General features: G+C 32.9%; 1 protein-coding gene across 5 annotated transcripts in view; it reads right to left on the bottom strand.

Moving 5' to 3' along the window:
• Window positions 1-15,155, bottom strand: part of LOC114937862 (rap1 GTPase-activating protein 1) — a 142,111-nt gene that overhangs the window by 111,689 nt on the left and 15,267 nt on the right. For 2 of the 5 annotated variants that reach the window (XM_029311785.2, XM_085484246.1), the window contains exon 1: window positions 1,876-2,007. The exons of 1 other annotated variant lie outside the window; for it this stretch is intronic. Coding sequence is in view for 2 of the 4 variants with exons in the window: in XM_029311566.2 (XP_029167399.1) it covers window positions 9,492-9,727 (236 nt within the window). In the remaining 2 variants the exon portion in view is untranslated. Of the gene's footprint in view, window positions 1-1,875; window positions 2,008-9,491; window positions 9,917-12,312; window positions 13,331-15,155 lie in introns of those variants that run through there. 2 more of the 5 variants (XM_029311842.2, XM_029311566.2) reach the window with 2 other exon arrangements.

The following is a 15,155-nucleotide window of genomic DNA, read 5'->3' as shown; positions in this document are numbered from 1 at the left end:
AAAATATATTTGCAATTTTAAGTAATTTATATTTTATAATAAATTAATTAAAAAGAATCAAAGATAAATCAAAAGAATGAAACGAGTTTTTTTTTTAATTATGATAATCCAGGTCACGAAAGTGGTCTACCTTCAAACTTGGACTTGATTCGAAAATATTCTTGCAGAATCTATGTATAGACATGCAGAGAAGCGATTCATGATAAATTCAGCTCTTTCTCTTGATGAATAGACTCGCGATTTTTAAAAGGCGTTCGTATATTAAAGTCGTGACATCATCGGAAATCCGTATTGTCTTACGAACAAATCAGGCAACGAGTGCCACGAATAGTATCGCACAATATCGTGAGCATATTAAGGCTGGAATTTGAAACGATCTTGAAATTGAAACGAGTCATTGGCACGACGAGCTCTCACTCGACCCGGTCGTTTCCACTATAACGTATCGTATGTCGTATATAATCCACGTGGGTTGTTTGACGTTTCACGAAGTTAATTTTCAGTCCCAATTATGTGCGGTTGTTGCGTGCACCCGACAACAATAAAATAAAACAAAATTCACTTTAGAGCATTATTCGTCATCGCCCTTATCCGCACAAACTCGCGTATATAATTCAAACACACCGAATATACTCCCGATATATAACCCGATAATTCCCCTCGATGTAAGCTTCCGCGTTCGAGGATATTATTACATCAAAATTCAAATATTATTACACATCGCGAAACTTTGATAGGAATATATATATATATATATATCTCAATTTCGAATTATAAGTCTACTCTCAAATATAATAATTTTAATATCTTTTATCACAAAGAGAATTTTCTATTAGAATTTATCCTGAAAATCATGGTAAATCGTGAGACAATATGGTATTGGAAGAATTTTATTAGTTTCTCTGATTAACATTTAGCACAATAAAAAAATATTAATATGTACATCATAAATTTTACTACTCTCTAAATTTCTTGGAATGGAATCACACTCAAAAAGAGTGGAAAGAAAAATTTCATAAGAGTTTCTTTTTGATTAATATTTACCACAATAAGATGTAAAATATGGTCGATTAATTTTAATATGTACATATTCTCTAAATTTCTTGGTGTGAACTTCTATTCCAAGAAATTTAGAGAGTATATATGTACAAGAGTAAAATTAACCGAACATATTTTATATCTCATTATGGTAAATATTAATATATTTTATTGTCATAAATGTTAGATTAATCAAACAAACTCGTAAAATTCTTCCAATATTGTTCCACAATTACCATGATTTTCATGGTACGTTTTAAAAGAAAATTTTCTCTGTGAGGTATTATATCTTAAATTTGAATATATACAGAGTGTCCAGCAGACTCAATAAAAAAATTCCCTGACTTTTTACTATTATTTTTTTCAAAGATATAATTTGCATATATTTATATGACAAATCAATTTAATGTTAAATCATGAAATCCTTGAGATATTTTTGTCAACAAACAATGAAAAGGTTCGGAAGTTAAAAAAAACAAAAATTTAAATCAATTATACAATCTGCATTATGTACAATAATCGAAACAAACATATGCTATTATAAACTATTTAACTAATCATCTCTTTAATTTATATTATATCAAATTGTTTAGTTTCATCTCCATCGAACACATTGAAATAAAATAACACGATGATAAAAACATAAATTAACGACCACGCTGTCAATTTTTAACAACACAGAAAATTATTGAGACAAAAGTAGAATAATGTGAAGAAATCCAGATAGTACAATTTTCTGACTTTTCCCTGACAATTCCAGATTTCTAAAATTCCCTGACAATGCCCGGTTTTCCAGATTTCCCTGGACACTAAATAATATAAGCCTACTCCAATTACCGATTCGATGCTCGACTTGTCACATTTACGTAACGTTCTTTCTTTCTTTATTTTCGCGGAAAAGTAACACCGATCTTACTCGCGCGAGATCGAGCCTGCGAAAGAAGAGACAGCGAGACGCGACGGCGGATCGAAGCGTCGAACAACTGTTTAACGAGCCCGCTCGTACTTGCATCGTCAGTGGCACTCGTTCTCCCACCCGCAACAGCCTCCTCCTCCATCGCGTCTCTCTCTCTACTCCGTGTTCGGGGGGTCCTCTTCACCACCTCCGCCTTTCGTGTCCGGGATCCTCGAGAGAAGGACACTCGCGAACCACTCGTTCGCGAGAGCGTCTCTCGCCGGTCTTTCGCGTCCGATAAGATGTTTGCGCTCTTTCAGGAGCCAATCGGCGCCGACACTCTGCGAGTGCGCTCGATTATCGATAATTGGCGCCCCGATAACGATATTGCTTGTTTTCCTTCATCGAAATATATTTTGGGAAATCTCAAAGTTTTCGCGGCCTTTGTGTTAAATAGAGTTTGCAAATCTAATTATTTTATGAATTTTTTTTTCAGATACATTTTTTTATTTTTAAAAATTCTTATTTTCATATTTTTCTTTCAGCACCGTATTCTGCGTCTCTTTGCTGACGTTAGTAATTGCATAATCATATTATAATATTTATACGAAAGAGATCTCTTTTCCCGTTTATACATAAATAACTAAATAAATAAATAAACATGCTGTCGCGCGACGCTGGAATGCTGAATAATTGCCGTATAATTATGTAAATGTGTATAACCGAATACGTTATCATCTTTCTGTGTCATTAATTTTATAAAATAGATTAGATATCCCGGATAAATAAAGAATCAAATTATCAAAACAAGTCACAGTCGCTCTTCATCTTCGAATTCTTATAATTTTAATTTTTTGTCTGAGAAAATATTAACAGCGACATCTTTTAGATTTGTCAAGGGATCTTTATTCGTCGTAGGAAAAAAAGGATTAGCCTATGGATAAAGGGTCAGATTAGGAGCCCTTTAGAGCCCTTCCGATCTTTAGAGGCGTCCTCCAAATTATCGAAACAAGTGACAGATCGAATCGCTCTTCGAATTCTTTTAGTCAATTTTGATTTTTTCTCTGAGAAAATATTAACGGCGACTTCTTTTAGATTTGTCAAGGGATCTTTATTTGTCGTAGAAGAAAAAGATTAGCCTATGGATGAAGGGTTAGATTAGGTTTAGGGTTAAGAGTCCCTCCGATCTTTAGGCGTCCTCTTCCGCGGATCGGTGCCATTATATTCCACGGCAAGACCGATCATTTTCGACTAGGATAATAGCACGGGGAAGAGACCCGCGGAAAATCACGAGACCAGTTACCGAACGTATATTACTAATAGTATGCCCCGTTGTTCGACCGCGGAAGAGATCGCTTGAGGCTCTGGAGAGAGCCAAAGTGCATTATGGGATTTCATCAGCGTTCGGTCGATCAATTTTCCGAGGGATTTGCCGATGAATTGGAATTTATTAAAGTTAAATACCGTATGAATGATAAGATCCAGAAACAAACGATATAATAAATTGTAGATTCGCAGGGTGTCGAGCAGACTCAATGAAACAAATTCCCTGATTTTTTCAGATTTTCCAAGACCAGAAATTTAATTTTATCTTTTACTTTTTAGTATTATTTTTTCCAAATATATAATTTGCATATAAATCAATTAAATGTTAAATCATGAAATCCTTGAGATATTTTTGTCAGCAATGAAAAGGTTCGAAAGTTAAAACAAAAATTTAAATTAATTATACAATCTGCATTATGTATGACAATCAAAACAAACGTCACTATAAACTATTTAATTAATCATCTTTTTAATTTATATTATATCCAATTTTTTAATTTTATCTCTATCAAACACATTGAAATAAAATAACACGACGATAAAAAAATAAATTAACGAACTTGCAGTAGATGAATCGATTTTTAACAACAGAGAGAATTAGCGTGCTGGGAGTCAAGGAAAAGTTTATGTAATAAAAAATTTGAAATTGGGACAAATGTAGAATAATGAGAAAAAAAACCAGATAAATAGTAAAATTTCCTGACTTTTCCCTGACAATTCCAGATTTCTAAAATTCCCTGACAATGTCCGGTGTTCCAGATTTCCCTGGCCATTAGACACCCTGAATTTATAAAGTTAAATATAATATTCATATGAATGATAAGATCCAGGAACAAACGGTATAATAAATTGTAGATTGTTCGCGGAACATGTGCGCCAACGTTTATCCATGTAGGGATCATATTTATGGCCGAGTATATCGAGCGATACAAATATTTATATTCGCGATAAATTCTCTTCCCTCCCCCCAAGGAACACGCGTTATTCGATAAAGCCTCCGGGAAATTTCGAGCTTCCTCGAGCGTACAGGAAGCCCACGTTTCCTTCCACGAAATGCCACGAGCCGCCCGCCGTTGTTCCACCGGGTCTGATAAGATTGCTGCTTGAATGAAGTCATACATCTTTTATTCGCGTCGTAACGAACGTAGGAAATCTAATGTAAGTACGAGATGCGCCAGAAACGATAAAGCTTTTCGCCCCCTTCTGAATAGTTGCGTATCAATAATAACCACCTATATATACACAGATATCGCCTTCATATTCATAACATGTCATTAATAATGTGTCATGTTAAATTAATCCGTATTAGTAACGGTACATTTATAATGGTAAATTATTTGATATTATAATATAACCGTATCTGTAATAATGTATAAATAATATATATATATATATATATACATAAACATATATACAGGGTGCAAAAAATTTTAGATGATTCTTTGACGAAAATTAAGGGGGATTTATTCTTATAAAAACTTATACTTTTATATCCCTCTCTGAGGAGTTACACTTTTTTAAAGAGGGATCGACGTAATTAAGTTTTTATTTTTCTCAAATTTCAGTAAATTTAAAAAATAAAATGTGGTGGATATTTTCCACTAATAAAAAGGATATTTATTAATATTTTTTTTATCTTCTTGTACCATTATAAGAAGATACATAAAACTAACTTTTCTTTAAAAAAGTGTAACTCCTCAGGGAGGGATGTAAGAGTACATGTTTATGTAAGAAAGCCCCTTTAATTTTCGATAGAGAATCATCTCCTAAAATTTTTCGCTAAAAAAATAGTTAACTTGACTAAACCTTTCAACTAAATATTATTTTGTTAATTGAACCTATAAAAATATTAAAATTAAATATAACATTATATTTAACAAAATGGATATATTTAACTTAAATACTAATATATGTTGATTTAACAAAATCGTAAATTAGTTGAAAGGTTTAGTCAAATTAACAAATTTTTTTTCAGTGTACCTATATATTTTTTACGCAATAACGCTATTAATTAATGTCTTATTTTCATGTTTAAAAATTATAATTCCAATACACAGAGAAAGACACAGACAGACATATTAATCAATTATAATAAAAAAGAAAATTCTTAATTTATTAGAATTTCCTTTCCTTTCTCGCTTTTCCCGGCCGGGGAAAAATAATCCCTTCGCAGAACTCAATCGAGGACGCCTCTCGTGGAAGGGATACAACCCCTTGTAGAGGTGGTTGGGTCAGGACGGGGCAACCGGGTGCATCGCGAAGTAGAATAGCCAATTACCGGCGCACGTCGCGCACATGTTTTTTTTCTTTTCCCGAGCAATCCCGGCCACCCGTCCATTGTACCCGTCAAATTTAGCGGAATTATTTTATGCGACCCCCCATCGTCGTCGTCATTAACGCGCGGTCATTAATCTTCGTTCGAGATCCGACGCGACATCCCGGCGATACGTCAATTTGCATTCGGAATCTTGAAAACGAGGAAAGTCCTTTCGAACGAACGAACGAACTAGATAACGAAGGAATCGATTGTCTCTCGAGAAAAACACTGATAAAAACGATAAGAAATTCGCGATATTCAGGATAATTTTGCTTTTGATAATAAAAATATGTTATATATTATTTTAATTTTCGTACACTAAAAAAATTGTTAATTTGAATAAACCTTTTAATTGAATTATTATTTTGTTAATTAAACATATATTAGTATTTAAATCAAATATATATGATTTGTTAGATTTATTGTTATATTTAATTTAAATATTTTTATATGTTCAATTAACAAAATAATATTTAGTTAAAAATTTTAGTCAAGTTAACAACTTTTTTTCAGTGCGTCATCCGAAATTGGAAAAAATATATTTATAAAACAGGAAAAAATTATAGAAATAATATAATATTACATAAATACAAAATCGAAAAGCTAGTGTTGTGTTTTCTTTATATAATACTTTAATATTTTGTTGCGTTTTATATTTATTTTTATTTCTCTCTCTCTCTCGTGAGACTGTAAGATATTACGAGCCATGATGGGAATCTCGCGAACTCAATCTTACTGACAGGATAATCAAATACGGCAGAAATCCATTTATCGAAATAATATCGAACGTCAATATTTTACAGATATCCTCCTCAGTAGTGTGTATGTGTGAGATACACAAATAGTGACCCTCTTAAAAGCACTTTCCGTGCTTCAGTACTTTCACAAAATCTACGTTTTACAGACTTTTAAACGCATATATATGATCGTCGATTTTCATTTCACAAAAAATATAAGAGATAGATCAAACAATGAAGCTAGAAACAACATTATATTCATTTTTGTCATTATTATTGCATAAATGCAGCAGAACGCTGTAATTACACATATTTTTTCAAATGCATAACACATTCTCTCTTCTCAAATAACAGAAAGCTAATTTCCAATTAAAATAATTAACGGTACGTATTTTTTTCGATAAGCTGGAAAGCTCTCGGCTTATTTATCGCTCGTCGAGTTTTACATAACCAGGGTGTCCAGTAGACTCAATGAAACAAATTCTCTGATTTTTTCAGATTTTCCAAGACCAGAAATTAATTTTATCTCTGACTTTTTAGTATTATTTTTTCCAAATATATAATTTGCATATAAATCAATTAAATGTTAAATCATGAAATCCTTGAGATATTTTTGTCGCAACAATGAAAAGATTCGAGACTTAAAACAAAAATTTAAATCAATCTGCATTATGTATACGATAATCGAAACAAACGTCACTATAAACTATTTAATTAATCATCTTTTTAATTTATATTATATCCAATTTTTTAGTTTTATCTCTATCAAACACATTGAAATAAAATAACACGCCGATGAAAATATAAATTAACGCTGTAGATGAATCGATTTTTAACAACAGAAAATTAACGTGCTGAGAGTTAAGGAAGTTTATATTTATGTAATAAAAAAATTTGAAATTATTGAGACAAATCTAGAATAATGTGAAAAAATCCAGATAAATAGTAAAATTTCTTCACTTTTCCCTAAAAATGCCCGGTTTTCCAGATTTCCCTGACCGCTAGACATCCTGAATGCACAACAAATTCTCTCTCTCCCTTCTCAGGTACCATAAAAATAATTTGCAATTAAAATAATTGACGGTATGTATTTTTCTCGATAAGCTTGAAAGCGCTCGGCTTATTTATCGCTCGTCGAGTTTACATAACGCGGCTCATTCATCGCGACGAATAAGGATGCAAAGAGAGAAAGAGGGAGAGACGCGCGCGCGAAGCCTTTAAAAACCTAGCTGACCCAGTTCCCCGATGTTCCGGTCGTGCAACGTACGGCAGCTCTCCGTTATAGCTAATCGAAATAGCGGGGTCATCCCGCTGATCGAGGTAGAGCGAGAACGCTCGCCGTTGCTCCTCTCCTCAAGGTCGTTTCCGTTTCTTCTTCCGTCCTACACTGCCCGCTCTACTTGCCGCCGCCGCGGCGTGATCGCATCATATTCCCCGGCACCTAGCGAATCTAATTTATTACTCAACGATCATCTCCGCTCTCGACGACGCTCGATCGACGATCGTCCGTCAGCCAGACCCGCGCGACATAGGTAGGCTGGAATGAGGATGTCCTCTCTCTCTCTCTTTCTCTTTATATATCCCTCTCGTTCTCCTTTTTACTCTACATTACGTATAAATGTTCCCCTTCGTTATGCAAGGCAAATATTACGGTATTTGCTGTACGTTGACAGATTCTATGCGACAAATTGACGTAGGAAATTAGAACGTGAAGTTATATTCGTGTGGATATTGCGGGAAATTATACCGTTAAAATGCGTTTATGTAAAGTGATATGATGTGTATTAAAATTATGTGTATAAATATATATATATATATTATTTCATATATACAGTATAATATATATAATTGTATTATTTATTTTTCATATGTATAATGCACATATGTATATATAAAATTAATAATACAATTGTGTGTATATATATATACTTATAAAATAAAATATAGTTATTATATATATATGTATATATAATTTTAATATACATGTCATTTTACATAAATATATTTTAATAATATAATTAATATTATATATTAATAATATATATATAAAATTAATAATGCAATTTTGTAATACAATTATTTATAATTTGCGGAAAAAATTGTAATAATAAATGTGATCATTCATTATCCTAAACGACTAAATTTTTTCGAGAAATAATCAAGATAATTTTATCCTCAAATTATTTCATACAATTTCATTATTAATTTTATATGTACATATATTAAGAATTTTTCATATACACATATATATAATATATATAATATATACAATATAATAATATTATATTATATAATTAATATAACATAATATATATGTATATATAATATAATGTAATATATTTTTTAATGAATAAGCTGTGAATACCAATTTGAATAATATTTATCTTAGTCGCATAAGGACACCTACACAAATAACGTTGATCCTATGGCAATTAAATCTCGTTCAGTCGTATAAATGGTATTTACTCTTTCGAGAGAGAATAGTTAACGCTGGAAGCATTAGGCTTCGAGATATCAGATACATAAATAAATCACAAATAATAGCGATCTCGTAATGGCGAGGGAATTTCTAATAGCTACGTCAGAGAGAGCAATATTATCGGGCAAACTCGCTTCGGGTCAAATTTCGGAATCACCGGCTCTACTACAATTTCAAATACGAAGAAAATACGTATATAATACAATAACCGCGATATACACAAATACATATACATATAGAACATGCAGGGTTGTGTTTGGATGATTTTAAAATTAGCTGGCGAAAGATGAGATAAAAGTGTGTAAGATAATTTTGTTTTAAATATATCTGATAAAATTATATAGCGATTCATCTAGATAATAATTTTTAAGACTGCTTATATAAGCACAATTATTTAAAAAAATGTAAATTACAAAAGGGATATAAAAATATATATGCATTCAATATTTTTATTCATAAATTGAAAATTATTCTAGAGATAATTTAGTAAAGATAATACTCTGTTTCATCAAAGAGATACATATATAGATAATACATATTTTTATATTATCTATACATAATAAAGATAAGACGACGCCAACATTTCATCTAGATGATCATCAGTATAATTTGATTTAGATAACAGCAAACACTGAAAACATCGCGATAAAGCAAAAAAAAAAAAAAGGGGACAAAAGGTAACGGGGTTAAGCACCCTACCTGTGGATCGCGACGCTCGGGGAGACGGTCGCGCGTCCTCCGCGGCACTCGGCCGAGGGGGCCTTGAGGAGGTCGCCGAACGACAGGTGATGGCTGTAATCGCGGCAGGTCCAGGTGTATCCGCCGCCGCGTTCGTCGCCGCCCTCCTTCGCGGACGAGCGTTGCCGCTGCCTACCGCTGTCGGCCGTAGCACCGCCACCACCCTCGGAGAGATGACGGGTCAAGGGTCGCCGCATGTCTCATTCAGACCCCGCAATCGACAATAATAACAACACCGATTCCGAATGTCGCCCTCTGTCGCGCGCACGACGATTTAGACGAGAATAATAGAAAAATCACTCGCCGCGATTCGTGGGGCGCGCTCGCGCGCTCCTATCTGCGATACCGGGGAGAGCGTACGATCACCGATACCGGACCGGGATGATGCGCGAGGGAAGACTGCGTGCACTGCACGCGCGCGACCGACCGCCCCCTTGCGCGCGCGCGCGCGTTGGCGGGACGTCATCTGTCACGCTCGGACAACGATCGAGTGTCGCCCCCCTGCGGAGACTCGCGAACGACGACCGACTTGACGGATAAGGCAGGGAGCGCGTTTCGATTGCCGTGCGTCTCTTTCACGATCATCGATTAATTCTAATTATTATTGATTGTTTTTACATCGCAGATTGAACAAGTGGATATTGTATGCAGAATATTCTTGATTAATGGAAGATGTAATTATGCAGGAGAGGATCGAAAAAGAGAGATGATCAAATAAAAATTGATTAATTGTATATATAGGGTATAAAATGAGTATTTTTCTATTTAATATTTATATAGAAATGTAATTATGTGATTATATTTCTATTGTTAGTAGTTATCATCGGTACTTGTTTTGGATTAGTGTTTCTTATGTTAACCACAGTATTTACTGAGGGCGTTAGCGTCACGTTTTTTTAATGCAAAATAATCGGAGGTTTTTAATATCATTCTGTCAATGTGTTTTCGTTAAATAGAATTATATTATATTCCACACACAATTTTCATATAATTCCATACGTCATATTTCGGGAAAATTGGAAAGAATTTCACGAAATTGTTACTCAAAATTTAAATAAAAAATAGGACAACAAAAGCGCGCGTTACGCGTACCATTTCTCACTTTTGTATTAATTTTTAATACTTTAGAATTTGCAAAAAATACATTTTTGCTTATATTAGTATTATTTTTTCTAATATTATTTTTATTTTTCATAATATTAGTTTTGTTTTTCCTAATATTATAATATTATTTTTCCTAATATTAGTTTAGTTTTATTTATCCAATATTAGTATTATTTATCCTCAAATTAATTTTATTTTTCCTCAGATTAGTTTTAGTTTTCCTAATATTAGTTTTTAATATTAGTTAATTGAAAAAAAGAGAAGTCACCGCAGTAATTCCCTCCCAAAAATTAAAAAAATGTTTAGTGCTCTTAATTAATTTATACAAAAATTATACAATATTATACAATATTGTATTCAAATGAGATATCCACAATGAATAGGTTTAGCTTGCGATTGGAGAAAATTTAAATAGGATCAAATTCAAAACTTTATTAATTTGCCTCTTTTCAATTTCTCTCGAATTTGTGATATATAATTTATTCTGTAAATATAAATTAAATTTAATTTTTAATAATATACAACATTGGAGCAACAACTCTAACAAGTGTCGAAAAATTCAAACGACGTCAATTCTCTTCATTTGCTATTCTGAAAACGAATATTTTCTTTCTCGACATCAACACGGTGTCTCGAACAAATAAGAATAAAATAAAATTATGTTTATTACTAATATTATAATTTATTTAAAAATAAAATGTTGCGAATGAGAATGGCAGAAATGTTAATTACGTAGTTAATTACTCGAAGAAAACTGTATAGATGCATCTCTCTCCCTCTCCTCTATTTTTTCAGAGTGTATTACAATATAATTTAAATATAAAATTTTCTCTGCAAATATTTTTATTTTTTTTATTTCTTATTTTTTAAATAGATAAAATAAATGATTTTTCTATTTTATAAAGTATAAATAATTTTAAAAATTTAATTTGAATTATGAAATAACAAATAGTATTTTCTAATTTTAATATTCTTATAGCAACAATGCTGTACATCTTATATTTCAAATATTATTTTGATTAAGTGTAATCTGTATCAATAAATTATTTTGAGAAGCTCAATAAAAAGTGTGATATATGTATAATTGTACAGAGAGACAGACTACCATTTTAATAGTCAGTAACATAAATATTGTTAAGTGCATGAGTCAAAAAAACACTTATTTTCACTTGCTCTTTAAATAAATAGCTGTATATAAATGTATGGCATAAATTCGACAGAGACGTGAAAAGAGACAAATTAATCAAATTTTTGACATAGGCAAAACATAATTCAAAATGATACGTGAATTGATTGTTCGAAAAATAATGAACAAAATTAATTTGTTGTCAGTCGCTAAAACTAATTTTTTTTATTATTTATCACAAAAGATAAGCGTTAAATATGAAAATTAATATTATGTATTAGTTCATAAACTGTACTCTCTTTACTTTAAATTACTATAAAATTACTTTCTTTACTTTATTAATATTTTCTTAATTTATTATTAACAAAATAATTTCAATTTTAGTATTAATAATAATGTATTGTATATAATTTTTTTTTTAATTTTTAATATGTCAATTATTTTTTATTTCTAAATTACAAATATGTATACTCGATATAATTTTTTATTAATTTCCTAAAAATAACAGCCATCATTATTTTTCGAACAATATGTAACCAAAAATAAACTCACATTGCGTTGAGTCAATTATCTAAACCTCTGCTTTAATCCGCTTTAATGTTCCACTGCTGCTCTGCTATAATCCCATATGGTTTGGCACATACACTGATCACTACACTGTTCTATTATTTTACATTTGCAATAATTATTTATCGCACTTCACTACACATAAATACACTTCGAAATAAACGGACGATACGAAAAAAATAAAATCACTCGCGAATGCATTCGGCACTTTCGATCCCGCTCGATATCGCATTCGCGAATAAAAACACGAACAAAATATCTATGGAAAAAATATACTTTTCCGATTCCGGGAAAGCGAGCTCCCGAATATTAGTCGCATTAAACGCATCGAAATGTCCCTTAAATGAATTCGTGCGACATTTCCCGGCGCGTCGCGTCTTTACGTGACATCGCGAAGTGTTATGGCGGAGCGACACTGCGCGCCATCTGACTTTGACGCGGATAATCACGGTATCACAATCTCTCAAGCAACGCCCGCCACTTCCCCACAATTTGAATATCCGATTTCGACGAATTCGCGCTTCTCAAACACTTTCTCCGATACTCGGCCACTCCTGCAGATGCTGGAGCATTCGCGAAACTCGTCGAGCGGATAAAGAATCCTCGCGAGGCTCTTTGGAGAGCGAATAGCGCCGAAATGCGCGCGAGAATCACGGCGGAATGTTCTTTCCCCTTCACCCTCCCACAACAATTCGCGATCCTCCGACACTGCCGAATTCCCGTCGACGCCCGGATGCTCCTCGAGATTATTCGGTCCATCGAGTCCAAACACGGCACTCCCGTTTTTCGCGTTACTCGCTCACGAAATCTAGACAAAACGGGGAGCAGTCGCGACGCGCACTCTGCTCCTCCATTCCACAATTGCCTACTTCACACTTCACTATCTCTTATATCCGAGTTCCGAGCCGAGCAACACTCACGTCGTAGTTCCGGGGGGTACGATAGAGGTCGCGGCGGTCGCGGCGTACCCGGAGAGCTCGACACTCGACGACCCGCACGCTACGCGTCTGGCGCGAGACTGATTCCAAATACCAATCGCGGAGCTCTATAGTTCGCCGTGACGGCCGCGAAGCGTGATTGGCGGAGCGTAGCCCCCACGGATTGGTATAAAAGGAGCGCGGATCTAGCTGCGGACGATCAATTGACGCTCAGACTTCGTCCGATACACTCGTGACTCTTATGCTGTTATTTAAATAAAATTATATAGCTATGCTCATCTAAATGAAACTTTGGCAGCATCTTATCCTTATATAGATAATAAAAATACGTATTATTTATATCTGTATCTTATTGTTAGATGAAGAAAAGCATTACCTTTACTAAATTATCTAGAATAATTCTCAGATAATTTTGATTATGAATTATTAGCACATAAAAATACTTAAATAGTAGAGCTTAAGCAGTAAGTAATAAAAATTTATAAATAAAAATATGTATGCATATATTTTTATATTCTTTTTATAATTTTTTTATAATTACGTTTGCATAAGCAGTCTTAAAAATTGTTATTTAAAAAATTATCTAAATGAATTACCATATGATTTTATCTTATATCTAAATATATTTAAAACAAAATCATCTCATTTCAGCCAATTTTTTAATCATCTAACCGCATTACCTTTACTAAATTATCTAGAATAATTCTCAGATAATTTTGATTATGAATTATTAGCACATAAAAATACTTAAATAGTAGAGCTTAAGCAGTAAGTAATAAAAATTTATAAATAAAAATATGTATGCATATATTTTTATATTCTTTTTATAATTTTTTTATAACTACGTTTACATAAGCAGTCTTAAAAATTATTATTTAGAAAATTATCTAAATGAATTACCATATGATTTTATCTTATATCTAAATATAATTAAAACAAAATCATCTCATTTCAGCCAATTTTTTAATCATCTAACCGCAACGCTACATACGAGCGTATCGAACGAAGTCTGAGCGTCAATTGATCGTCCGCAGCTAGATCCGCGCTCCTTTTATACCAATCCGTGGGGGCTACGCTCCGCCAATCACGTTTCGCGGCCGTCAGAACGAACTATAGAGTTTCGCGAAAGATATAAAAGAATTTATAGTTCGTTCTGACGGCCGCGAAACGTGATTGGCGGAGCGTAGCTCCCCGGATTGGTATAAAAGAAGCGCAGGATCTAGCTGCGGATGATCAATTGACGCTCTGACCTCGTTCGGTACACTCGTATGTAGTGTTGCGGTTAGATGATTAAAAAATTGGCTGAAATGAGACGATTTTGTTTTAAATATATTTAAATATAGATAAAATCATATGGTAATTCATTTAGATAATTTTCTAAATAATAATTTTTAAGACTGCTTATGTAAACGTAGTTATAAAAAAATTATAAAAAGAATATAAAAATATATGCATACATATTTTTATTTATAAATTTTTATTACTGCTTAAGCTCTACTATTTAAGTATTTTTATGTGCTAATAATTCATAACCAAAATTATCTGAAAATTATTCTAGATAATTTAGTAAAGGTAATGCTTTTCTTCATCTAACAATAAGATGCAGATATAGATAATACGTATTTTTATTATCTATATAAGGATAAGATGCTGCCAAAGTTTCATCTAGATGATCATAGCTATATAATTTTATTTAGATAACAGCGTAAGAGTCACGAGTGCATCGGACGAAGTCTGAGTGTCAATTGATCATCCGCAGCTAGATCCGCGCTCCTTTTATACCAATCCGTGGGGGCTACGCTCCACCAATCACGCTTCGCGGCCGTCAGAACGAACTATAGAGCTTCGCGATTGGTTTTTGGAATCAGTGTCGCGCGAGACGCGTAGCGT

Source organism: Nylanderia fulva, unplaced genomic scaffold (genome assembly GCF_048542155.1).
Source record: "Nylanderia fulva isolate GAGA-0341 unplaced genomic scaffold, ASM4854215v1 Scaffold3, whole genome shotgun sequence".
NCBI classification, from domain to species: domain Eukaryota; kingdom Metazoa; phylum Arthropoda; class Insecta; order Hymenoptera; family Formicidae; genus Nylanderia; species Nylanderia fulva.
Note: the sequence above shows the minus strand (reverse complement) of the source record. Positions and strands in the feature narration are given on the sequence as shown.